This window comes from Alligator mississippiensis, chromosome 3, assembly GCF_030867095.1.
Source record: "Alligator mississippiensis isolate rAllMis1 chromosome 3, rAllMis1, whole genome shotgun sequence".
NCBI lineage: Eukaryota > Metazoa > Chordata > Crocodylia > Alligatoridae > Alligator > Alligator mississippiensis.
This window is the reverse complement of record NC_081826.1, coordinates 46,132,861-46,159,845: the sequence shown is the minus strand read 5'-3', so window position 1 is coordinate 46,159,845 and position 26,985 is coordinate 46,132,861. Positions and strand designations below refer to the sequence as shown.

The following is a 26,985-nucleotide window of genomic DNA, read 5'->3' as shown; positions in this document are numbered from 1 at the left end:
CAACCCAAGAGAGAGGGATGAAGTGGGGTAGCTCAACACAGCCCACAGTGCTGGGGGGGGGGGGGGGGGGGGGGACATCACCCAGAATGCCTGGGCAGCATAGTGCAGTGGGAGAGCCCACAGCCAGACACCCAAAGGTGAGGTAGGTTGCTACATGCACTGCAAAGGGGGCCAGCCCGTGTGGTGCAGGAGCATCCATGTACACAATGAGAGGGAGGGGAAGCACTTGCACACATGCAGCATGTAGCCTGGGGACCTGTGGACCCTACGACTTGCAGATGCCACTGGTGCAGCCCATTCAGCATTCTAAGCTCCTGGCTGCTTAGAAGTTGTACAGCCCTGCTTCAGAGGATGCAAATCATTTCTTTTTTCCTCTTGTACTTTTGGACAAATACATTTAATATCACAAGATTTCTCCATATTTTGTTAAGCCTCCTGCTGTCCACTTCTCCCTCAAACACTGAATCCCCTCCATATATACACAAGAACACCGACTAAACCAGAGCAGATATTAGCGTAGCTGGAATTAAGACCCTGTGAGCTGCACCGAGACCATTCTACTGATGGGCTTTCACAATTCCACTGTGTACATTTTTTATTTTTTAATTAGTACATGGTGGCAGAAAGACTGCTATCAGTATTTAAAGGTGAATTAACTACAGGCATCAATCTACACAGACATCAAATTGTTATAGCAAGGCATTAAAGGCAAGTCTGTACCACTCACTGCAGCTGGCAGCAGTGTGCTAAAATATGCCATGTACACTACCTCCCACATCAAAAGTGGTCTAGTTGCATTAGTGTACCAACTACCTCTACCTCCTGTGATAAACTGATAGTTATCCCCTCTCCCCCTCACCAGCAGCACAAAAATTGCCACACTACCCTCAGTTCAACAGGTAGTACACACAGAACAGTCCAGACTTTCACCATGGCACCATGTAGCACAGGGGTGGGCAATTATTTCAGGCAGAGGGCCGCTTACTGAGTTTTGGCAAGCCATCAAGGGCCGCATGACAGGCAGTCAGGGGGAGATAAACATTAATTTTCTAAATTTTTTTAGGGGTCCCACGGGACGGATAGAATGGCCTGGCAGGCTGCATCCAGCCCACAGGCCATATTTTGCCCAACCCTGACATAGCAGGTAAGTGAGCAGCATAGACATTAGGGCTGTGTGAAACAGCAGTGCTCTGCTTCTATTCCATCGAAACGAAAGTAGTGTTTCAGTTCAAGTTCTGCTTCATTTCGAAAGCACTGTTCCATTCCATTTCGCTGAAACAGTTTTGCTGTTTCGACATTTCGCCCATAGGCTATAATGGGGAAGCACGAAAAAGCCTGTAACTTTGTCATTTCTTGCCCGATTCCAATGAAACTTGCAGGGGTGGTAGCCCCTTCTGAGGGCATGAAGCCTGCCAAGTTTCAAGATTGGTGCAGGGGTTTCTAGGAAACTGAACCTCTGGCTGCTGCCAAGCAGGAGCCGGGGAGCAGGAACAGCATCCTGTGAGTCAGCAGGCAGATCGGGGCCTGCACTCCCAGGAGGAGTCCAGCAGAGCCCCTGCAGCCCTCCCGGGAGTGCAGGCAAGCCACCAATCTGCCTGCTGGATCACAAGTCACTGCTCCTGCCACTAGGGACCCAGCGCTGGGGAACTCAGCCCAGCTGGGGGAAGCACCTCCTCCAGCCAGGCTGAGTTCCTAGCCCCTCAGTGCTGGGGAACTCAGTCCGGCTGGGGGAAGCGCCTCCCGCTGCTGGGTTCGGTTCCCAGAGGCTCGCAGCGCTGAGAACTCGGCGCAGTTGTTGGGGAAGCGCCTCCTTCAGTCAAGTCAAGATCCCAGCAGCTCGCAGTGCTGGGGGAAGTCACCATTATAACCAAACATGCTGGACAGGCAACAGCAGAAAATTATGCTACCAGTTCACGTACTTTTACTAAGCCAACCTTTGTTGTATCAGACTCCTTACGACAGTTTGGGAGACTATTTGGATTTGAAACCTAAACCATTTAAACGTGACCATGTTTTCAGGAGACATTTGGGGAAAAACCAAGAAGTATTGTGGGGACTTGAGCTGTTTTCAAATTGCTATGGCAATCCATGCATGCACACAGACAAGACAATGCAGATAATGAATTTGGAGAATTCTAAGTGAGAGTAAAGCATCTAGATTGCCTTGCTGCTTTTCATAAGTGTGTGGGGGGAATTTATAGTGCAAGTGATAGAGGTGGGGGAACCACCCTTAGACACACCTTCTGATCAAACTTAGTCTTGGATATTTGCACAATTCAGCCTCTGTCTCCATTTTTAAATTGTCAGCCAAGAAAAGATCAAGTAGGAGTACATTAAGGTACAAAGCTGAATATTGACAGATTATACATCTATTAAACAAGCAAGCCAAAAAATTATGGGACTAAAGGAAACACGTACAGGAAGTTACATTAGTAAGAACACACAAGTATAAATCATACCATAACTGGAAGTACAAGGAATATCACAATTATACAAATTCATTAGTTCATAATAGAACTTTAGTCCTTTGGAAGTATAAAAGCAGGAACAGAAGGTCAAGAAAATTTTCTTGAAGGCAGAGATTCCTCTTTGTACAACACTTGCTAAAAAGAGATACCTATCCTGACTGGGGACTTTTATATGCTACTGTAAAATTATAACCACTATCTGTTTTTGGGTAAAGTACATGAACCTCAAAACAGATTTAAAAACAATAAATTTTGCTCTAACCAACCATGATGGTTGACACTGCAAAAGTGCTTCTCACAGCTTAATTTAAATGTTAAAAATATACTTACTGGTCTTTCAAGAACTACCGGATGATCAGGAAGAAAGTCTGGCTTCTTCTGCGAGTGTGAAACACTTGCGAGCTTTAAGAGGAAGTCCCTACTGTATTGAATTCTTTCTGTAAACATACATAGGTATACAAATGATTAGGTAATTAAGTTATCTGAACATCTGTTAATAATTCTGCATTTACTAATTTGAATGTTTAACTTAGCTTTTATAAAAAGGTGCCTGAAGAATTGTCATTGTGAATAATGTTTCAATCACTCTTAAAATAACAATTAGAAATACCCCAAGATAACCAGCTTTTCAAAGAACAATGCAGAGCTATAGATGTTTAATGGTTCAAATCTAAAATGAATGTGGTATGTAGCAGTCCCAGATCTTGTACTGGGGTGAATTTGTGGGAGTGTTCACTAACAAAGTACACAGACCAATCCAGAATTGGCTAACTATCCATTACACATGAGTAGAGAGAGGTAGCTAGCTATGTTAATCTGAAGTTTGGTAAAAAGCAGGGCAGTGTAGCACCTGGACAGACTCATTCATGGAGAGGCATGAGCTTTTGTAGGCTATAACCTATTTCATCAGATGCTATGAATAGACTTGCAAAGAGTATGGGTACTAAATACGGTAGAAAGAAATTAGTTCATTTAAAAGCAAAGGAAATGGGAAGGAAACCCACCACAAAGCTTTTATAACCTCCTATGTCCCTCAGTGGGTTAACTGCTTTGTTTATCCTTTTTGATCTCTTTAACTCACATTCACCTCTTTCATGCCCCCTCCTTTCTTCCCCATTTCCCTATCATTTGTATAATGATATTCATAATTCTGAAAGAACTGGCACTTAAATCACAGATCATTATTAAAGGATGTTAATAAATTTATCAAGTAGAGGATGGTAACATGAAACTGTTAACACAGCATCTCTAAGAGAGAAATCCAAGCAACCAGAGACCTGCTAGTCTAATAGTATGCAAGTGTTCAGAACACATTATGAATATGGACCTACTGAAATTGCTGTTTCACAGAAACCGTGAAATTGGGCAAAGCTTGAGAAATTGGGGGGGGGGGGGGGGACGGACTTCTAAAAATAAAATGCTGGGCCTCCCCAGAGGGGAAACAGCAGGAAGAGCACCTAAGATGGCTCTCACCTCCACCCCTTGCCACTGATTAGCTGAGGGTGGCAAGGGGTGGGTCCACATGATGGGCAGCCCTCGCAACCAGTCAGCAGCAAGGGTAACTGAGGCCCCTTGGCCAGAAGCGTAGGGGGAGTGGGGATGCCAGGATCAGCCCATAAAAGTGGTGGCCAGCCCTGTAATCTCCCCACAAAATTGGCCAGCTGCCTCCTCAAGTTGGGTGAACCCCTAATTATGAATGGAATGAATAAAATCATGGAGGTAAATGGAAAAATGGGTGGAATTGCAACATGCGTCTACCAAAGGAAGATCATGCCAGATTAATTTGATATTTCTTAGAAAAAAGACATTTAGAATATTTCATCTAACCAGTAAACATTTGGTATGGTGCCAAATAAGGATTATGGTAATTAAGATGGAAATTACTGAATAATTACTATAAAGCAGGTAAGGAATACTGTAATGCAGGCAGAGGACTAGGAGGGTGATCAGAAAAATGGACAGCAGCCACGCCTACATGAGCTAGTAATGAGCTACTGCAGTCAGTGTCACCTAAAAGCCATTCGGCAACACTACTATACTATTATTGCGCAGTCATTTAGTATTTGTTTATACAAGTACTAAATGACTGCACAGTCAGTGTCTCATGTAGACACGGCCAGCCAATATCTATCTTACTGAGGTGAGGCTAAAAAACCTTGGCCTGTTTAGCTATTGGTAGGGGAATATAGTTATTCTATAAATAAGAGATAAATATCAGAGAGGGTAAAAAAGTATTTACACCAGATGACAATATTAATACAAGACCAAATTGCCAAAAGTGAGTTTTGTTTAGAAATAAAAAGGTTTCAAAACAGAAAAATAAGGTTCTAAAACAGCTTTCCAATAAGAACAGTAGGGGCAAACAACATGGAACATAAAAGCCGAACTTGATTTTATAAAAAAAATAATTGCGGGCAATCATGTACAATAGTAAGATACTTTTCAACTCAGACTTATTCTAGACCTGCATTTCTAGGTACTGGTCAAGCATGCCAGAAGATCCATATCAGCGTAGCTGTACTATTATACACACACCACTTCCAAAGTCTTGATATATAACATTATTACATTAAAATACCAAATTATTGAAGTGAGACTTTCACATCATTCCTGATTTGGAAGGAAGCCATCACTTCATGAAGCAGAAGCAAGTATTTGAAACAAAAATATGTAATTCACAACTCCTTAGAATTAATATTTACAAGTCAGTAATTCATACACTGATCTGGGCTTACCTTTTTTAGATTCAACCTCATGCTGTTCTGCCTGATTACTTTCAATCATTCCAGGAGACTCACACCACTGGGGAAAAAAAAGTGAAAGGAAGAGATACAAATTATTCAAAGTTTTAGAAGCATTTCACATAAAATGCATTATATGAAGATCTGGTGTTCTCTCACAAAATGCAAGGATACACTATTCAAAGTAAAACTGATATTGAAATTAATTATGGCAAAGTCAAGTTTACATCTACTGTTATATATTGTTCACTTGAGATTGCTCATAACTTTCCATGCTGTATAACAGCTAGAGGAAAAACTAGACAAGCAATTCATTTTCTAGCAGAATTCAAGCAATGAGGTTTATGCAAACTGAAGAACAGGTTTGTATAAGTGGGACTGGGCCAGCATCTGCACCAGTGACTTTTTTAAACTATAGTCAGGAGTGGTGGAGATATACCAGTGGTTACCACCAGCAGAATCTGTAGCACATACATAACTGAACAAGAGCCACAAGAAAGGTGAACTGCAGTTACAAGTTTTGCAAACATAGATAACCCTGAATGGCTTATTTTGACTCACAACCTTAGCGACTACTTCCTACATTGAGGCCGCTGACCAACATTCATTTAAGGCATGACAGGATCTGATCTAACAGGTGTGCTTCTGCTATGCATGTAGCATGGCAGAATGGGCAATTTTGGGATCAGGGATCAGACCCAAATCACGCCATACTTGCCAACACTGGGGTAGACTGGGATTTTGATCCTGGTCTCTTCCCCCTGCACTGGCAAGTTAAAGGCCAGGTGCCTGATAATCTGCTGCCAGCTCAGCCAGGGGACAACACCAGGTTGACAAATACCTGATTGTTAGCTTAGCAGGAACCACACTGTGGCTAGTTCCAGACCCTTGTGCAGTCCCAGGCCCAGCCAATTAACCCAGCCCAACACACAGTTTAAAGTCCCTCTGCTCCCTGCGCTGGTGGTCCAATTTGAGCTGCAATAATTTAGAATGCATTATTCCTAAACCATCCCAAAGTTATCCAGTCTCTTCTTGGAAATCTTCAATTTTCCTGGACAACTTGTAAGAACAGCCAAAGGACATAGTTAGGATGTTTTTCCTGTGATTTAATCTGTCACCTCTACTGCAATTTTAACCCATTGCTTCATGGCCTACCTTCTGTAGCAGGGGAGAATGGTTCCTGCTTCTCTTTCTGGCAGATTTTCAAATATTTGAAAACTGTTGTCATTACTCCCACTTTCCTTTACCTCTCTTTGAAAAATGAAATGCCTACACAGATGGCATAATTAATGTTCCAATTGTACCATAAATTGCAACATAACACATTTTTAACCAATTTATAGTGCAATAAAATGGCAAGCCAGCCACAGAGATGTTCTACATACAATGCAGAACATCTTTATGGCCGATTTGCATAGAACCTTAAATTAAACAAATGGCATGAATCCCAGAACTAGGGCTGCCCTGGTCTGAATGCCAACATTCATCTGAAAACCAGGCCCTGCACATTTGCAGTCTTCTGGGCAGCCTGGGCACAGAGTTGGGAGGGGATGAAAGCAGGGAGAGGTGGAACTGCTGGCAGAGATGAGGGATTGACAGCTCACAGCAGCAGCCAGGCTATAAAGCATCCAGCATGCTACTCTAAAAGGTTGCCTAGGGCACAGAAGTTATGACACTGGCCTAGCAAGAAGGGGCAAAAGCAAAAGCCACAAAAAACAGCATGCATACATTTTACTGGAGCTGCTGGCACCCTTCTGGTTATGCAATAGTAAGCAAAGGGACAAACAGAACACTGCTAGCTCAAGATCAAAGGAGAACTGAAGTACCTCTCTATCTGTCTTCCCAAGTCACATTTTTCCTCATCTGTCCCTCAGAATGTAAAGCAAATGCTGCTTTCCAACAAATACAATAATGTGGTTCTGAATTCAGGAGGCACAGAAAAATATTCGCTTGACCAACATTTTGGATGCATATGGGGAGAAATTTTAATCCAGATGTTATGTCTGCTGCCTCAAATGCACTGAATACATTTCTACATGAAAAGGAATACAAGAACTCCTGCCACTGCTTATTAAGTGCAAAATACGGAAAAAGTGAGCAAGGTAAATGAGCATTTGTTACCTATATGTAGTTGAGAATTAACAGAACAAGCTACTGGAGATAAACTTTATGAAGCCTAAAGAAAAGCCACGTTTGAAAGTCACTGTTACCTCTTATGGAGATGCATTTTTCAGGCCTTAGTGCACATGTACCAAGAAAATACAAAATTTCATTTTAACATTTCAAGGACTACTCTTAACAATCAAATGAAAGAACAAGACTCACTGTGAAGAGCTTACACTTACAGCTGAATAATCTGATGGCACATTTCATTGTCAATTTATGGTATTCTTTTATCAGTTCTTCATAGACTTAGCAATTTACAATTGTTTTTATTGTATCCACTTAATTAGATGCTTACCCAACTACTGTCACTACGTAAGCATACTTGAGTGTTGCATGCAAATTCACTTTTTAAGTTGAAATTAATTGTTGAAGCTGTTGGAACAAGAGTAATAGTAAGCAAAAAGTCAACTGTCCATTTAGAACACTATCTTAAAGACATTTGTGTGCAAATACCCAGTAGCAAAGTCAAACAACAGAGAAAGATCCAAATGTTTTGTTTCGTATTAGTTACCGTACAGGTGCTTTACTACCTAGTTAAGCACCAGATAAATAGGTCCCATTTCTTTCAACATCTTTGCCATGTAATGCATTTATTCGGCGGCTGCCGTCCACAGTAACATTTCAGCATTTATCCCTAGCCAATGCAATAATTCTATTTATTATTTGCATTATCATAGCAACTAGTTGCCTAATCATAAATCAGGAATCAACTAGGTGTTGTAGACCAGTGGTTCCCAAACTTTTTTTTCACCTCAGCCTGGCAGGAGTGGGATAGGGTGTGCGGAGCTGGATGCCTCCCTCCCAGGGCTCCCCCGCCCCCCCGGCTTTAACCCCGATAGCTCAGCAGTGACCCCGGAAGCTGCTCACCCGAGTGGACAGATGGGGGTGCAAGCAGGGGTTTCGTGCCACAACCCAGCAGCCAACCTGCCGCAGCCTGGTACCGGGCCGCGGTCCAGTGGTTGGGAACCTCTGTTGTAGACAACAGCAAAAAAAAAAAAAAGATGGTACCTGCCACAGCTACTATGCAGTTATGCCTTCAATAAGTATGAAATTATAATGTCATATCTATTTCACTCAATTTTTTTCCAGCAAAATCTTTTATTACCAAGATAGAATTAGTTCAGCTCACATAATGTATACAACAACCTGACATTCTTCAGTTATTTTTGCACAAAGGATGAGAGTACTTGTATCTGGACATCATTTTTTCCTGCTTCATTTGGAGACAGAGATGAAAGGCTGAGCAGAAGTTCATATGTAGGCAGACAGGGATTAGTGGAAGATAATGCAGTATTCTGACCTCAAAGCTACACAGATAACCTTGGAGAATCCTAAAATGGACTTTAAGAGTGAATCAAAAAACTCTCACCTAAATAAATCCTTGAATGCCCAAGGCTTTGTAAATACCCAATAAGTTTAAGTTTTCGGCAGTAAAAGCATGTGCCACTACTACATATGCACAAAAAGCTCAGCTCCTGCTTCATATTTAACCCTGATGAAGATTTACAAAGCATGTTTTCCTGAGACAAAGTTCATCATGGCCCAAATTTGTCAAGCATGCTCAACAGACACCTACCACATACCAACAAGTTCAGCACAAAACGCAGCAGTCCTGCCACTTTCATTTAAGACCACGACCAGAGAATAACAGCCTAGAGCCTAGGATGCCCATACAGGAAGTGAGACAGGATTCTAGGCCCTTATCAGTTTAAGAGGGTTCAAATATATATTTTCTGCCTCTCAGAAGGATGCTCCAACCATCAAGCTAGAAGCAAAACTTTGACAGAATGGAGAGTATGCCCTTCTGTTGAAACTATGGCAAAGCGTAATAAAGAATCCAAGACTCACGGGGCTAAAGAGTGCAAGGAGGACTAAGCCAAATCTAAAAAGGGCACTCTTCTGTGAGGCAGAGATCTGGATTACAGTGCCTGCTCCCAATAACGTTTATTTTATTTAATAACTGTTTAATTACAAAATGCATAGGTAGCCTTGTATGGGAGTTCAGCTACAACAAAAGGGGGCAGGGTAACAGAAGTGTCACCAAGCCTAGCCTATAGTCTTGTGGTTAAGGAACTCTCCTGCAAAGAGAGAGATGGGTTTGAAACCCCTCTGGCTAAGGAAAGAGAGACTTGGTTGCTAGGTCTACTTCATGGACAAATACATCTTTAAACTACAGCCCAGCTACCAGAACCACTGCCTCCTCTTCAACACCTGTGTTTCAATATGAAAAGTGAGCTAGTCGCCCAAATCAAAAAGTAGGACTGAAGTCCAAGTCCAGTGAATGCCAGTCATATGTAGGCACTTGTCTCAGGGCAGATATACCCTTCTTTTCAACGTTTCCCATTGCTTAATTTTGTCATTTTCTAGCTCAGTGCATTTCCCTTCCTATCTGCCCAACTTTCTCTGTGCATGGTATAGAAAGTTAATATCCCAGTTTGGTGTTAGGAGTTTTGTTTCAGGAGCTGGGTGTCTAAGAGTTTGGCATGACAATGCTCTATGTCAAAACACTCAAGTCACTGTATGAATTAGGACTATTATTTTTACCTGAACTCAAAGCTCTGTTGACACAGAGATTCACAATCTACAAAAGTTTTTGGAAATGAAGTAAAAAACTAGCAGTCTGGTCAAGGTGTATTTCAGATCATGCTGGAGTGAAAAAATAAAGCTATGTGGAGTGGGTGTGGGAGAGGGGAAGAACAGGGAAGAAAAGGCCCCTTGTTTTATCTGGATTGGCAGGCCTCATCTTTAAACCACCGCAGTTTGTTACACTGGCTTTGAAATAAAGGTGCATTTTAAAACCAATTTAGAGTCACCAATTTATTTTAAGAGGTTCACATCCATGCATGGACATCAGGAAAAAAAATCAAATACTTCAATTACAACAACAGGGTTAAGTCTAAATTATTATTTGGACTGATTTTCCTCTCCCCACCCCTGGTGTTCATAAAATATGTGCACCTGTTTAACTAAATCAGATGGAAAGCTACATATGTAGTCTAAGCTAGAGCATTTTTACAGTTCAGTAATTCTTAGATGATACAATCCAGGTCCAAAACATTCTTACTTATATTTTCAAAGAGTGAAAAAAATTAGCATTCCCATTGCAACTTTCCATATGCAACTATATATATATATATATATGGGGAAAAGGGGAAGCATGAACCAGTTTTCTTACACCTAACCTTTGGGGGCTTCAGCATAGCCAGTATGCAACTCAGCATGCAGGCTACTCTCCAAAATGGTTCTCAACTTTGTTATGCTCAAGCCACCCCTCAGAAAATGCCAGGTCCTAGCTTTAATTTGTTTCTTGAGAAGGAAAGGAAAGGAAGGAAAAATATTACAAAGAAATCACAAAGATCAGAACAGGGTAGAATTTTTTTTAAACTTAAGGATTCCTATTTAAACATTTCTGGATGGAAACAGATGTCACTTTGTGCCATGGCAACACAAAGTGAAAGCAAACAGATATCCATACCTTCTGTTGCACCACAAATGCTCGCATTTGTACCCAGGGCAAAAGGTAGTAACAAATTGGGCTGCTTTATTGCCTCCCATGTGTTTCTTTATGACAGAAGAGCCTGGGCAGCATGCCTCAGTATGTCTCTTCAATCTCAAATTAAAATCCAGAACCAATTTGTAAATAAATTTGGTCTCTAGAGAACTAGCCAGGCACACAAGAGTTTGCAAATGTTTTGCTAAACCTGGTCTAGTTAATGATGTGATAGTTTTAATATGGTTTTGCTATAGCTTTTAGAATATTTGTATGACCTAGAGCATGAGCATGTCAATGAAAATGTTCCCATTTAAACCCACAAATAAAAGCTACAATTTCCCCACAGCCAGCTTTTAAACTATTGCCTTAAACAGAAGTGAATTATGAACACCCTTGCAATTTCCTAAAAATGATCTGTAATTCCTTATTAAAATGAATTCATTTCAACCATGCAACTTACCAATCTGCTCAGACAAGTGGCGCACCGGTCTTGCTGGCTGAAGGGATTTGCCAATCATTTTTTTGATTTCCATGGTCTTTAAAACGTTGAGGCTCCTCATTTCAAAAAAAAGAATACAGATTAATATGAAACGTTCTGCTACAGAAATGAATACAATGTTTCTTCCTACTTCCCTGCTGGAGCTTGGTACATTTGAGAAAATAGTTCTAGGCAAAAGAGGAAAGAGGGAAGGGTCATTGCGTGCAAATACTTGGGGGATGGGGGGGAGGGGAGACAAAAACAAACAAACCATAAGGTAAGGAAAGTAAGTATCCCAATGTGAAGACGCAAGGATTTGGGGGTAGGTAATCTCCTTTACTGGACAAACTGTGTCTGGGATATTTAGACAGGCATATGAGTAGCACAGTACCTTTCCTCAGGTCTGTGCACTCCTCTCCTAGAGAAAGCTTGGCTAAATCTATCCCAAACATGTCGGTCCACTGAAAGAGATCACCCACAAAAATCCTTGTCACTTGCATATTTCCGGCACCACCGTGGTGACATCATTTCAACACCACCTATTATATATAGAGTAATTTTGTTTGCAAGTCTTGAGATATCCCTTATCTGATGGAAGAAAATTGCAATCGCTGAGTTCAAGTATTTTTCTGATTGGCAAAGAATTCAGGCTGCAGGTTATTCATTGACATTAGCTTCTCTATTAATTGTATAATCTAAGCCTTAGACACGTTATTTTTGTAGTGCTACAAAGTTTGCAAAGCTATAAAAACAGATTATATGCTCCTTTTAACTGGATAGCAGCATTACCACAAAGGCATGATCTAAAGCCAGGGGAAATTAGGAGGCTGTTTCTTGGCTTCCCTCCTCCCAGGGAAGCCTGTCCATGAGTGAGGCAGACCTACTGACAACAGCTGATGGTAAGCCACCGGCAGCAGCAGCAAGTGCTGAGTGTGTGGCAGAGATGACTGCCACTGGAGCCCCATCCTCTGTTAGCCCCATCAGCCTTTGTTGCTGGTTGACATGCAAACCAACCCTTGCAAGGCACACTGGCTGGGCAGGTTATCAGGGAGGCCAGCTGCTCTCCCTACTGCTTTGTGGGGGGAGTGCAGGCTGGGAAGGGAGATGGGGTAGGAAGAACATAGCATTGTGGGATACAGGCAGTCCTGGACTTACAACTTTAAGTTATGATGAACAACATTCACAACGTTTGTAAACTGACACCCTGTTTCAGGGTTCCGATGCGGGCTTCACCTTTACAACACTCGACACAGCTGCATCTAGCTGGTAATTCTGTTGTAGTAGAGGGGCCGGTAAAGGGCATGGGGAGGCAGATCAATCCCCTGCAGCAAAGGAGGGATTGCGGCTGGGGCTGGGCCCAGGGGGGCATGGGAGGGGGTAGGGCAGCTCCCACTACTGAGCACTACCAGCCTGGGAGGGCATGTAGGAGGGTGGGGGAAAGCATGTGCCCCAGATCTGCATGGGGTGGGCAGGGCCAGGGCTGCACTCCAGGCAGAAGGTGCTGGGAATGGGGGCTCTGCCCTTCAGCCACTTGCCCAGCCGAGGCCAGGGGACCCAGGATGCAGGCATGGCTTGCTCCGGGCAGGTGTGGCAGTGCTAGGAGTGGGAACTATGCCCTGCCGCCAGTCGCCCAACCAGGGCAGGGGAGTGCTGTGCTGCCTCCAGAAAGCAGCATGCAGTGACAGGAGTGGCCCCAGCCTCCCTGCACCTCCCAGATTAGCCGCAGCTTTGCTCTGCCCTGCCTGGGCTGGGCCAGTGGCGGCAGCGGCAGGGCGCGGCGGGGACATGTGCCCTGGATCTGCACAGGGTGGCCAGGGCCAGGGCTGCACCAGGCTGAACTCCAGGCAGGCTATGGGGAATTTTAGAGTGGCTGCAGCCTCCCCATAGTCCCCTCTCCACCACCTGCCCCACACAGATCCAAGGCACACGCCCCCACCATGCCCTGCCGCTGCTGCCACTAGCCCAGCCAGGGCGAGATGGGACGAAGCCACGGCTCATCCGGGAGGCTGTAACGGCTCCCACTGCTACACACCACTTGTCCAAGGCAGCACAGCAGCTCAACCCCAGCTGAGCGAACAGCAGCAGGGCATAGCCCCCACTCCCAGCGCTGCCGCACCTGCCCAGAACAAACCACACCTGCATTCCACCACATTCCCTGTGCCTAGCCCCAATCCCTCCCTTGCTGCAGGGCATTGATTTCCCCATGCCCCTTCTCTCCCCACCACAACAGACTTACCAGCTGGATCCGAGCGTGGTAAAGGAACCAACCCCCATTTGTAACATTGTTTCTATGGGAAAATTGGTTCTGAATTACAACCTTTTGACTTACAACATGGTTTTCAGGAACCAATTGTGTCCTAAGTCTGAAGACTGGCTGTAATGAGGACTGAGATCAGTACATATGTTAAATATGTCACAGGGGAAAAAAAGAGATGGTTTGAAACAGCACCTTCTATAGTACATACACAATTTTTTTTACCAATTGGCTATTATGTTAGTGCTACACAGGGTGGAGAAAAATCAATGATTAAAATTTTTTTTTTTTTAATCAGATTTTTTTATTTAAAATCACATTTTTTATTTAATTGTATTTTTATTGTTTGTGTTAAGATGCTTTAAAAATAAAACGATATATCTTAAATTAAAACTCTTTTATATTAAAGCTCAAGGATATCATCATGGAATAGGGACTATAAGTTCTAATTATATACTATTTGAGACAATATATTCCTGTAATGTTTTTAGAAAAGTTTTATAAATAGATCACAACAGCCTATGGACTATATTAGGGGCCCAATCTTATGGGGCTCCCAGAGACTCCTCTATAGATTTGTAAAGATTAAAGAAAACCACTCTACCCAACGGGAGTCAGTGCTCAGTCTAGAAGATCCCATTAAGCATTGCGGTGATGCTTACTTTCAGTTCTCAAACTGAATTTGTCTCCAGAGATAACATCCGTGTTGACAGCAATATATGATGATGAAATATAAACAGACCTGATTACCTACCCATAAGCCCCCTTGCCTCTTTGCAAGTCTGCGTACACAGTCTAGAATTTAACATGTCTAGAGTCATATATATATATATATATATATATACACACATATATATACACACACCTCTATAGATAGATAGATAGATAATTTACACACACACAGGCAATGAGTGGGGGGCACGTGCCCCCTGAGATTGGTTGATGCTGCCGCTGGCATCTGCAGGTGGTCCCTGCTCACCACTGCTATGCCCCCGCCACCAACATCACTGCCGCCACCTGCAGGCAGTCATCATGCCCCCCCCAGCCTCAGGAAGCACGAGTCATTCATGCATTTATGTGCAGCTGCACTTCTTGAAGTGTTATATATCTCATCCAATGCACCAAATGCCCTGATGGAAAATATGTAAGAGAAATAAAACAACAACTGTGCACCAAAATGAACATACACCGAAAATCTACCGAAGGCAAGAATACCCAACTAGTTGTTGGGGCAGGACAATCACTCCCTCTCAGATCTCTCAGGTCTAATCCTCAAAAGGGAACTTACAAAACACCTTCTGTAGACAAGCCTATGGACTTCACTTCATAGAGCTACTGGATACAAAAAAATCATGGACTCAATATAGACATTGGTTTTATGGCGCATTACAACCTGCCACACATCCGATTCAACAGGTACCTGCCTGACCTGACCTCTTACATTTTTCTTTTCCCCCACCTTGTCTCCCCTCCCCTACTTTTCTGCCCTTTGTCCCTCTGATTTCCTTCCTCTTTGACAGCCTTTCTTACCTTGTATTTTTACCACTGTAATGTTTCCATTTGGCTCTTTTTTTCCCCGCCTTCTTCCCCTCCCCCCGCTTTACCTTTTGTTTCTCCTTCTTCCCTATTTATATTTTCACTACATCCTCTCACACTTGTAGCTTCTCGCATTCTTGTTTTCCTGATCTCCAACTATTTTCTTTTTCACTGACAGCCTCTTTTCTAACTTGTATTCTATCACTGTTACATCTCCTTTGAGCCATTTTTCCCCTGCTCTTCCTTTTCCCCCTCCCCTCTCTGCTTTACCTCTCTGCTTCTTCTTTTGTCTAATTTCTACCTACTTACATTCTCACGGACATGCTGCCACACTTCTAGCTTCTCTCATTTCTTGAAGTCTCAGAACAGCAGATACTCCCTATGCCTGAAGAAGGGTGACTGCGCCTGAAAGTTTGCTAAGAACTTTTTTCCAACTATGCAATTGGTCTAATAAAAGATCTCACATGTACTCAAAGAAACTTGCCCTCCTCCTTTTTAGAACATTTTTCTTATTTCATGGAGGACTGATGGTAATGAAACTGTTAATATAGCCTTTGTCGGAGTCTTTTAGAAACAAAAACCAAGACAAGTCAACTGTGCAAATGTCACTAATGTACTACTAGTTGGCAACATGAAAACTAGAACTAACAACTGGCAACAGGAAGTGGAAAGAAGGGCCACTCTACAGTTTGTGGTACCACTCCTGCTTCCAAAAAAAATCAGATCTGTCACTGAGTTTAGAGCAGAAAAGATAAGCACGGTATAGCAAAATTATACATTGATGTGGATGGAAAAATCAAAACTGGTTTGAGAATTGCGTGTGTATTTTCTCTAGTTTGCTACAGCATTTATTATTTCTGCTTACCCAATACTGGAACACAGGGCACTGCTAGAGAGTCGAAATACTATTCACGTAATATACTCCATTATTGTTTTATCAGCTGAAGTCCCAGGGTAGGTGTAGTTTTATTAGTAAACAATTGTTTTTGGTAATACAACATATTTCATATAGAAATGGTATAAACTTAAAAAAGTACTATAACTAAACAAGTCACCAAACTGTAGCTAGGGAAAACTGAAACACAGGCTGAAAATAAGAATTGTACCTTAGATGTAGATGAACTTATGTTCTAAGAAAGGATAGTCTTAGAACTTGTTTAAAAAAAATCAATTGAAATATACTAAAACAAAAGCAAAGATCTTAAAATTCACTAATGTTGAATAAGATTGCATTATGACAAGAACATATCCCCCTGCCATTCTGAACTAAATAGAAAGCATTATGTTGCAATGGGAATTCTAAATATATTACCATATTAAAAAAAAGAAGAAAACACTAACAAGTTCATAGGATCATAGGAAAGTAGGGCTGGAAGGGACTTCCTGAGATCATGTAGTCAAGTCCCCTGATCAAGGCCATATCACCCCAGACTAAACCATCCCAGTCAAGTGTCTGTCCAACCTTCTCTTGAAAATTTCCAAGGATGGAGATTCCATAATTTCTCTAGGTAGCCTGTTTCCATGCTCAACCACCCTCATAGTCAGAAAGTTCCTCCTAATCTCCAACCTAAATTTCCTCTACTACACCTTGAGGCCATTGCTTCTCATCCTGTCACCTGTAGTCCATCTCCACACTCTCTATAACCACCCTTCAGGTATCAAATCTCCCCCTCAATCTTCTAGTCTCCAGACTAGATAATCAAGTCCTTTTCTCATAAGTCATGCTTCCCAGGCATCTAACCAGGTTTGTTGCTCTGCACTGAATACTTTCTGATGTGCTCAGTACTCCCCTGTTGAAGCATGGGACCCAAAATTGGGCAGGTAAAGTTGTACCAGTGCCAAAGAGAGAATCACTGCCCTTGATTTGCAAGGTGGCACTCCTATCGATACAACCAAGTATGCTGTTGGCTTTTTTTTTTTTTTTTTTTTTTTTTTTTTTGTAACAAGACACAGTTGGCTGATATTCGACTTATGGTCCACTATAACCCCCAGGTCCTTCTCTGCAGTACTGCAGCCTAGCCAGTCATTCTCCAGTCTTCCAGGCTGGCTGATCTCGTACGGCGAGCTTTAAACTAGGTTCACCGGGGGACAGGGACAAAGGGGAACATAAGGACACTTTGCTGTCAAGCCAGGTGGCGTGCACAGGTAGTACCCAGGTAAGTAACAAGGGCCAGGGCAGGCTTAGGAACAAGGGAGCAGCACAGGCACCTACAGGAGGCCTCAAATGCCTCTACACAAATGCTTGAAGCATAGGGAATAAGCAGAAGGAACTCGCCCTCCTGCTAGCAAGCAAAAACCCAGACCTAGTGAGGCTCACGGAAACCTGGTGGGATTCTACCCACAACTGGGCAGTGGACATCGAGGGATACAGGCTGTACAGGCGAGACACGGCAGGAAAAATTGGGGTGGGGGGGTGTAGCATTATACATCAAAGAGCAATATACATCCTCAGTGATCAGGATGGGGTCAGAGGCAGGGAAAAATGAGGCACTCTGGGTAAGAATGCAAGGGGGGAATGAGGAAAGGGACTTGAGAGTGGGCATCTACTACAGACCGCCTCACCAGGGGGACAAGCTGGACCTGGAATTCTCAGGTCAGCTCACAGAGGCTCTAAAGTCAAGGGATGTGGTTGTCATGGGTGACCTAAACTACCCAGACATCTGCTGGGAGGAGCAGTCAGCCAGGTCCAACTGCTCATGTAGGTTCCTAGCCGAGATATAGGACCTCCACATAACTCAGGATGTTCATAGTCCCACCAGGGAAAATGCCTTGCTGGACTTGGTCCTTGCCACAGGTGACAACCTGGTGAGGGGTCTGCAGGTAGTCAAGTGCCTGAGCACAACAGTGATCATCGCCTGCTGGAAATTGCTATCCAGTGCAGGGTGGTGAAAGCAAACAGCAAGGCAGGGGTCCTCGACTTCAGGAGGGCCAACTTCTGTAAGCTAAAAAGGTTAGTAGGAGAGGCATTGGGGCCTCAAAGCTTCAGTGAGATGAGAGTCCAAGACAGGTGGTTGTTCCAAGGAGACAATCCTCCAAGCTCAAAGGGAGTCAGTCCCAATGTACACCAAGGGGGGCTGGAGTGCTAAGAAGCCCCCATGGCTCAGCAAAGGCATCCAGGGATTCCTGAGAGGAGAAAAGGAGGTGTACAAACAGTGGAACCAAGGAGGATTACACCTCTGTTGCTCGGGACTGCAGGGAGGCTGTTAGGAAGGCTAAGGCAGAGATGGAGGTAGGGCTAGCAACCAGAATTAAGGATAATAAAAAGTCCTTTTTCAAATACATAGGAAGTAAAGTGGCAGCACTGGGTAACGTGGGGCCCCTACAGGATAGGCTTGGGGCCTGTACTGTTTAACATATTTATCAGTGACTGGATGTGGAATGCACACTGTCCAAATTTGCTGACAACACCAAGCTGTGGGGTGAGGTGGGCACACTGGAGGGAGGAACAGAATCCAGCTAGATCTAGACAAATTACAGAGGTGGGCAGATGAAAATAGGATGGAATTCAACGCAGTCAAGTGCAAGGTGCTGCATCTAGGAAGAAGGAACCAGCAATACACCTATAGGCTGGGGAACATCCTTCTTGTCAATGCAGAGGCAGAAAGGGATCTTGGAGTCATGGTTGACTCCAGGATGAACAAGAGCCGCCAATGTGAGGAAGTGGTCAGTAAGGCTAACCGCACCTTGTCGTGCATCTACAGATGCATCACAAGCAGGTCCAGGGAGGTGATCCTTCCCCTCTATGAGGCATTGGTCAGGCCACAGTTAAACTAGTGCATCCTGTTCTGGGCGTCACACTTCAAGAGGGATGTGGCTAGCATTGAGAGGGTTCAGAGGAGGGCCACTCACATGGTCAAGGGGCAGCAGGGCAGGCCCTACAAAGAGGGGCTAAAGGGCCTGAACCATATTCAGCCTCCACGAGAGAAGTCTGAGAGGGGATCGGATGACCATTCACAAACTCACCGGGGAATTGGGGGAGGCTCTATTCCCCTGGGCACCACCTGGGGTTACTAGGAATAATGGCAACACATTGTTAGAGAGAAGGTTCAGGCTGGACATCAGGAGACATTAATTTACAGTTAGGGCTGCCAGGCTCTGGAATGGGCTCCCAAGTGAGGTGGTACGCTCTCCTACCTTGGGGGTCTTCAAGAGGAGACTGGACAGATTTTTGGCTGGGATGATATGATCCTGGCACCCATTCCTGCCTGGGGCAGGGGGTCAGACCTGATGATCTGTTTAGGTCCCTTCTGACCCTAAGTACTATGATACTATGTGTGTTCCTGCAATTATTGCATCCTAAGTGCAGGACTTTCCACTTGTCCTTGTTGAACCTCATCCAATTGATTGCAGACTATTCCTCCAATCTATTTTGGTCATTCTAACCCTACCCTCCAGAGTATCTGCAACTCCACCCAACTTGGTGTTGTCTGCAGATCTGCAGAGTGAGCACTCAATCCCATTATCAAAATCATTAATGAAGATGTTGAACATACCAGCCCCGGGACAGATGCTTAGGAAGCCCTACTTGATACCTCCTCCCACTAGACCTAGAACCATTGACGAGTACTCATTAAGCACAATCATCCAACCAGTAACGTATCCACTTTACAGTACTTTCATCTAGTCTGTATTTCCTTAGATTTTTGAGAATGCCATGGGAGAGAATGTCAAAAGCCCCAACGGTGTCAAATGGCCTCAAGTGCTGGAAAAAAAAAGTGCTATTCAGTCACGATTTAAGATGATATGAGCTAAGCAGTTGGGGTACAAAAAGCTAGATATCTAAGTAGTACATAAAACTTGAAGGATGCAGAAATAATTGTGAATGTGGCTCATAAATATTAAGAATGATAAGAAGTATATTAAAAAATATTAGGCAATCAGAGGAAAAAAATTCTGCTATTTTCCATATCCTAAAGAACTTGATCAAGAACAAAAAAATTATAAAAACAAAATTTGGTAAGATACTGAAAAACTTGGTGAAAGAAAAACTCTCTGAGAAGGAGAGATGACATACACGCATACCAATTTATTAAATGTTATAAAAATGAAGTCAGTAAGACTAGTCTAGGACCGGTGTTCTATGGTAATATAGTTGTTAAATATTTTGACAGGACACACAAGATTATTATAGCTTAGGAGCAGAAGAACTGATGCTAGACCCTGTTCAGTAATTTTATTTAACACATGCACAGACTCACAAAAATTATTTAAAACAACCAAAGGAAATGGGTATTTTAATCAAGCCATCTTAGTTTATTCAACAGATCTCCTTTTTCCTTACCATAAATAAATCACGAAAGAGCAAAGAAATTTTCCCAGTAGAGTTGAACACAGGAATTTCATGGTTTAGTAAGAAGTGTTTGTTGTTTCTTTTGGAGGAGTAGAATGTGAGAGGCAAAGAAAAAGTGGCATCTGCAACCGCAGTAAATTCTGTGCTATGTAAGGAGTATGCAGTTCTAGAAGACAAAGTCTTGGAGTAATGCTATTTAAAATAAAGCTACCATTTGGTTAGAGCAATGGGCAGAAAAAAATTAAAGCTGGGTAGAAAATGTAGGAAAAAGGAGAAAAGAAGCTATCCAGAAGTGTATTGCAGTAGTACTTTCAATGCTATATTTGTACCACACCATCTCAGTAATTCTCAACCCGGATTATGAATCCATAGTATGAAATAACGTTCTGACCTGTTTTGGTCCTTCTGAGTTCTCTGCAATAGAGGAATTACTCTATTATTTTACTGTAGTCCAAAAAATGAATAAAAGCTAAGAAGAGCATTTTCTAAGGGGTGCCTTGCATCTAAAAAGTTTGAGCGCCACTGCACACTACATGATATTGAGAAGCTACCACTGCAGAGGTTTTATAGATAATCCTTTTTGTATATAGGCTCGCCTCTTATGGTAGCCTGACTGTACTGAATTGTTTTAAGAAACAGGCCATGAACTATTTGCTGGTTAGTCAATGATCAGCAAGGTTCTTTTCCACACACATATCCACCCTCACTTTTACAGTTTCATAGTTGGTAGGGTCGGAAGAGACCTGAGCAGGTCATCAAGTCCAACCCCCTGCCATGGCAGGAAAGAGTACTGGGGTCAAACGACCACGACGAGGTGTTCATCCAACCTCCTCTTAAAGACCCCCAGGGTAGTTAACATGCAGTTTTTAAAAAACTATACTTACTGCAATTTATCTTTAGAGTGTAAACAAATGAGGAACACTTGCAACCCATGGTCCCTACAGCCCCCCTAGAAACAAACACGACCAATGAAGGGGCTCCCATCCCCAGCAGTCCCTGGCTACTGTGGAAGGCATCTGCAGGGGAGGGGAGGAGGGGGAAGCTGATGCAATTAAATTAGGACGGCTTGACTTGCCTGCCATAGGTTAACCCAAGACAGAAGAAGCGTCACATGAAGGGCTCCTGCTACATGCTGTCTATCTCCTTACACAACCCCAACATTGTACAGGGACTGAGGAAAAGAACCAGTTTTCAATGGATCCACTGCTGCAGATAAACACTCGTATGCAGCAGGCTCTGAAAAGCAAGATCATGAATGCCAGGAAAAAGACAGACATAGCACTAAAACCTCCAGTACCTTCACTGCTATCAGCTACACAAAGCCACCAGACTGGGTGCCAAAACAAACTAACTAATTAACCCAGAGGAGGGCTCCCATTTCAGCAGTCTTAAAAATATGTTTAAATGAAAGCTGGACAGAAACCAGCTGTAAAGTTGTTACACATTTTCAACCACTAACTTTGTCGCTGGTCAGCTCTTTTTATAGCTGGATGGACATTTTTATGACATGGCGAGTACCTTCGCCAGACCAGGCCCCTCTTGGTCCACTCTCGGCAAAATGTAAACCAGTACAACCTGTTGCATGGAGGATGGGCTGTCAGCAAATCAAACAGTACAGCCACCCAGGTTAGCCTGAACAAGGAGGGTGCGTGGACACTCATCAGGACTAAACACAAGACCTGTCAAAGGCTGGATGAGCTCCCCGTGAGCCAACAGCCATCCTTATGCAGAGGAGACGGGCACCCCCAGGTCGCTCTGCCCAAAGAGTCACCCCTGGTGCAAAGCAACTCAACTAACCCAGGAGGCTCGTTGCAGCATCAAAGCGGCCCCGACCGTCGCAGCGGCCTCAGGACTGACTTGACTTGTCGCGTTACATTTACAGCGCCACCCGCCACTCAAGTGCAGGACAACTACACCGCCCTTGCAGCCGGTCTCACTTTGCCAAGTCCACGTCTCTTGCGCAACTCCCCAGTTAATGGCTCGATACTTGCATGGCACCTGTGGCAGGTGGGCTTTTTTTGCACGATTAGCCAATTAACGGCATAATAATGACCATTCACCTGTGGCCATCTGTTTGCTGCCCATCCCCCAGTGCAGGGCACCCCGTCTGCCGCGGACTTCCCAGCCTGGAGGCGGGGGGATCCTTAAGGCTGAAAACGGAGGGTCGCTCGTTCACACACGAGGTTTAAAGGCCAATTCCCCCCCGGGGCGGCAGGGACCGGAGGCTCAAGCCCGCGCCCGAGCGGCCGGCGCTCCCCGGAGCCGGGCGGGGGCTCGCTCCGGCCCCTGCGAGGCCCCCGCGGGCTCTGACCTCCCGCCCACGCCCCGGCGCGGCTCCCGGGGCAGCGGCGGGCGGGCGCTCACCTCGCACTCGGCGGCGGGGCGGCGGATGCCGCCTTCGCACTCGCTGGTGGCGAGCGGCAGTTGCCGCTGGACGCCGGAGGGGGAGGGATCCTTCCGCCGAGCAGCGAAGCCCCGCCCCCCGCTCCCGTGAGGGGCCGCAGGCTGGAGCCGCGTCTTCAATCCTTCCCGCGGGGAAGTGGGAGACAGCAAGCGCTGGCCCAGCAGGGGGCAAGCCCTGCTGTCCCTCGCGCTGGTGGGCGGCTCTGGGCCGGGCCGGGCCCCTTGCCCGGGCGACTGTGAAGGGCCGGTCAGCAGCTGGGGAGTCGCTGCTCATCCCGGCCCGGGGGAACGCTTGTGCCGCCGGCAGTGACATGAGTCTCGGCAGTCAGAGCTACCAGCCGGTCAGGCGGCGTGTGCACAGTTGCCGAGCCACAGGGGGCGATGGCTCAGCGCTCACGTCAGGCCGGCCGTCAGTCCCTGGTCCGCACCAGGAAAACGAGCGGGCCTCCTGCGAAACTGCATTCGGGAAACTGTGTGAGGAATCCTGGTGGCACTGCCACCGACCACCCACATCGCGCAGTCCTGTGGCTTGCATGGCGTTAGGCTTGCCACCGAATCTTACAGCTTACCGTTGAAGGTCTGTCGGCTACCAAGCGAAGCCTAATTGGAGCTACCAAATAGATCAAACAAAACCAGGCATCCAAGATATTTGGTTCCATAGTTGGGAAGGACCAGAAGTGCTTCCTAACCTTCGAGTGGCTTTCTAGTGATTGATCAGACCTCATAATGTCTTTACATTATCTGCACCAGGACAGCAATGAGGAGAAGCCCTGATGCATAATAAATGCAAGAATGAATACAATGACCTTCTTAAATGCCAGATTGCCAAAAATATCCACTAACGGCTTAATTTACATTTATGCTACTTGATGATACCGCCTCGATCAGAAGTCCAGCTCAGCTACTCAAGAGTTTGTCCAGCAATGCCCCTTTACATTTTTCTGTGCGTTTCTGGTGTTTACGATTAAATGCTTCCATCATAGTTGCCTATTCATCTTTTCTCAAGATAATATTAGCATCTGTTATATAGACTTCCCAAGTTTTCCTGATTGTGAAACTGCCACTTCTAGGGCTATGATGAATATTTCCATTTCAGCTGCCATACTGTCATTGATATTGTTACAATATTTAGAATAGTTCAACCACTGTCTAAGCACCTGGTACATGTAATCATTCATTTACAAAATTGATGACTGTTCTAGTTGAGGGACAGTGGTAGCGCTTTCTGCAGTATAACTATTAAGTCTTCGTAGTTTAATAGAATTAGACCCTTGAAAATAAAATGTGTTTCCATACAAATATTGGCCTTTTTTATTTGGCGAATCAATCGAGATTCCTTTCTAATTGTTTTATGCATCGGAGTGCTGTAGGTGGGAGGAGTGATGCAGTGTGGTCCAATCCCTTTCCTAGTTCTGGTTCAGCAAGGCATAGAACATGTACCAAAGAAGATTTCAGTATTGCACATGTAAAATGAGCAATTGCATATCTAAATAGGCATGTCATTGCAATGGCATGTGCTTTTAGTTTTCCTACAGATGGTGTTTAATGGGAAAGAGCTGACTATGTGCTGAAATGAAATAACACTTGGGTTGGCCTAGAGGCATAAATAACTCTGAATTTTCAGTGTAATTTGTCGTTCAGTTGTGGTTCTAAGTGAAATCAATATATTTACATCTGTAATTAATTCTTTTTTATTTTGTAGATTCATAGATGTTAGGGTCAGAAGGGACCTCAACAGATCATCGAGTCCAACCCCCTGCCTGGGCGGGAAAGAGTGCTGGGGTCAGATGACCCCACCCAGATGCCTATCCAGCCTTCTCTCAAAGACCCCCAAGGTAGAGTAGAGCACTACCTCCCTTGGAAGCCCATTCCCAATTTTGGCCACCCTCACCGTGAAGAAGTTTTTCTTGATATCTAGCTTAAATCTGCTCTCTGTCAGTTTGTGACCATTGTTTCTTGTTACCCCAAGAGGTGCCCTGGTGAACATTTAGCCACTCTTTACAGGGGTGATTTGTTTAAAAAATATTTAACTATTTTCAGTATGTGCAAAAAAATTATTCGAGACAAAACTTTTACTCTCATTAAGCCCTAGAGACAAACAATAATGTGTTTATTTTATTGTGCTATCAATGGAGCAAGCATTCAGAGACATCTGCACTGACATAGGAGATGGAAGTCCACTTACTCCTTGACTTCTTGGCAACTGATGCTGTTGTTGAAGCTTGGGTTTTATTCTCATTGGTCTTATCCTTTGAGAATTTGGAAGAGATTTAAAAAAAATTGCATCAGGAATGTGTATGTGATTGTTTTTCTTACTGACTGGAGAGCATTGTTTAAACTAGGAGGAAAAAAGCCAGTGTAGGCTAAGCTATTTACATAGCAAAAATCAACATTTAACTAGGTGGTGATTTCTATGCTAATGAACAAGGGACATTAGCTAGCATCCTTTTTATGAGGGACCCTTTTTCAGTGCTGCAAGCTTTTATGATTCTGTTGTTAGTATCATCACTTCTCATGGGTTTTTCCCCCCACAGATTTCTCCCCTAGAATCAAGTAATTTTGAGAATCTCAGCTTTTAAGTTTCTACCCCTTGCGGTTATGGCAAAAATATTGAAAAGTGTACCCAGCGCATCTTAAGGAAAATAGAAGGCAAAAGAGAACTCATTATATTGTTGTTGTGATTTTCTTTTTTAAATCATTGACTGACAAATAATCTTATAATTTTTGGGAGGCATGACTCATGATTAAGTGCTTGAGGTTGACTATAGCACTAAATTTTGTAGGTGAATTGCAACAGCTGAACTAAAAAGTAAATTAATCCATACGTTCCTACTGAATATCCACAGCAATTTGACTCTGGTAGCCATTAAGTGTCAAAATTTTAACATACCTTATTTTGAAACTTTGTGGGTAAACTCTAAAATTCAGCAACACTTCTTGCTTCACCAAAGATATCCCAACACCTTAGTGGAGCAACAGACACCAGAAATCCTGCTGTAATCTATGGTACTTGTGATGTCACAGAGGTTGCATGTACAATAGCAAACTATTCCACTGCTCCTTGATTTACATGATAAAACTGATAGAACAAACTGCTGTGGGGCAGACCATCAAAAATAGCCATTTTGTTTCTGATATACTCATCATTAGTCTCTTCTAGAGTTTTAACCTCTATTATAAAGGTAACCCCTCTGATTTTCTGTCTTTTGCTCTAAATAGTTTTTAGCAGTCTGTTAGGAAAGTGTCCTTTGGAGAGTGAACTGTTACATCCTGGTTTCCATGAAGTCAAGAGAGAGATTTTCCTTTTAACTCAGTCTAATGAGGCCAAGATTTCAGTCTTAGACTGTATGGATTCTGGTTCTCTGAATTTTGAAGGCACTTGGCATCTACCAATTTTCTATAGCTAAATTACGAGGTGTAAAATACCCTTTATTGTGCATGAGCTATGCCATTAGGATGGTAAGTAACAGGGTGGCAGAGTTGTCTGTACTGGAGTGGAATCCAGAGTTCCACCTTCCTGACTTTTGATCTAGAGAATGGGTTTTGGCTATCATGTTTATCCTAGCCCATCCAACCTAAAAAAAGTCACCAACAGCCACTAAAGCCTGTAGCTGATCAGGTTTCAAATTGAAAGGGAGATATGAAAGTTCAAACCAAAAAAAGAGGAGGAAAGGAAGGAAGAAAAAAAAAGATTGGAAGAAGGGGAAGGGAGTTGGTTTGAAAGTAGCAACAATTATAAAAAAATATACACACAAAAGGGTTTTTTTGCCTGCCTTTGTAGTGGGGAGAGTGCGCAGAAGACCGGTGGGTTGTCAACGTAACACCCATCTTGAAAAAGGGTTCCATACGTGATCCTGGAGACTAGAGACAGTGAGTCTCACATCCATCCCTGGTAGAATCTATAATAAAGAATAAAATCAGCAGTTGTTGGGAAGAGTCAGCATGTTTTTTTGTAAAGGGAAATCCTGCCTTGCCAATCTCCTAGAGTTCTTTGAGGATGTTAACAAGCCAGACGAGAAGGGGGATCCATCTGACATCATATATTTGGACTTTCAAAAAAGCTGTCAACAAGGTCCCTCACTAAAGGCCTTTAAAAATGGAGCTGCCACAGGATTGAAGGGAAGGTTCTTTTGTGTACTGAGAATTGGTTAAAAGG

General features: G+C 43.7%; 1 protein-coding gene across 17 annotated transcripts in view; it reads right to left on the bottom strand.

The window, feature by feature from the left end:
* The window catches only part of C3H8orf88 (chromosome 3 C8orf88 homolog), a 242,820-nt gene extending 217,012 nt beyond the window's left edge, over window positions 1–25,808 (bottom strand). For 13 of the 17 annotated variants that reach the window (XR_002089977.2, XR_009460677.1, XM_059723901.1 and 10 more), the window contains exons 1-6: window positions 22,791–23,949; window positions 11,329–11,423; window positions 8,243–8,344; window positions 7,671–7,747; window positions 5,204–5,270; window positions 2,799–2,905 (exon numbers count right to left, since the gene is read on the bottom strand). Coding sequence is in view for 15 of the 17 variants with exons in the window: in XM_059723901.1 (XP_059579884.1) it covers window positions 2,799–2,905; window positions 5,204–5,270; window positions 7,671–7,747; window positions 8,243–8,344; window positions 11,329–11,401 (426 nt within the window). In the remaining 2 variants the exon portion in view is untranslated. Of the gene's footprint in view, window positions 1–2,798; window positions 2,906–5,203; window positions 5,271–7,670; window positions 7,748–8,242; window positions 8,345–11,328; window positions 11,424–22,486; window positions 22,698–22,790; window positions 23,950–25,719 lie in introns of those variants that run through there. The other 4 variants (XM_019486574.2, XM_019486568.2, XM_059723900.1 and 1 more) reach the window with 4 other exon arrangements.
* Window positions 25,809–26,985: the final 1,177 nt, after the last annotated feature.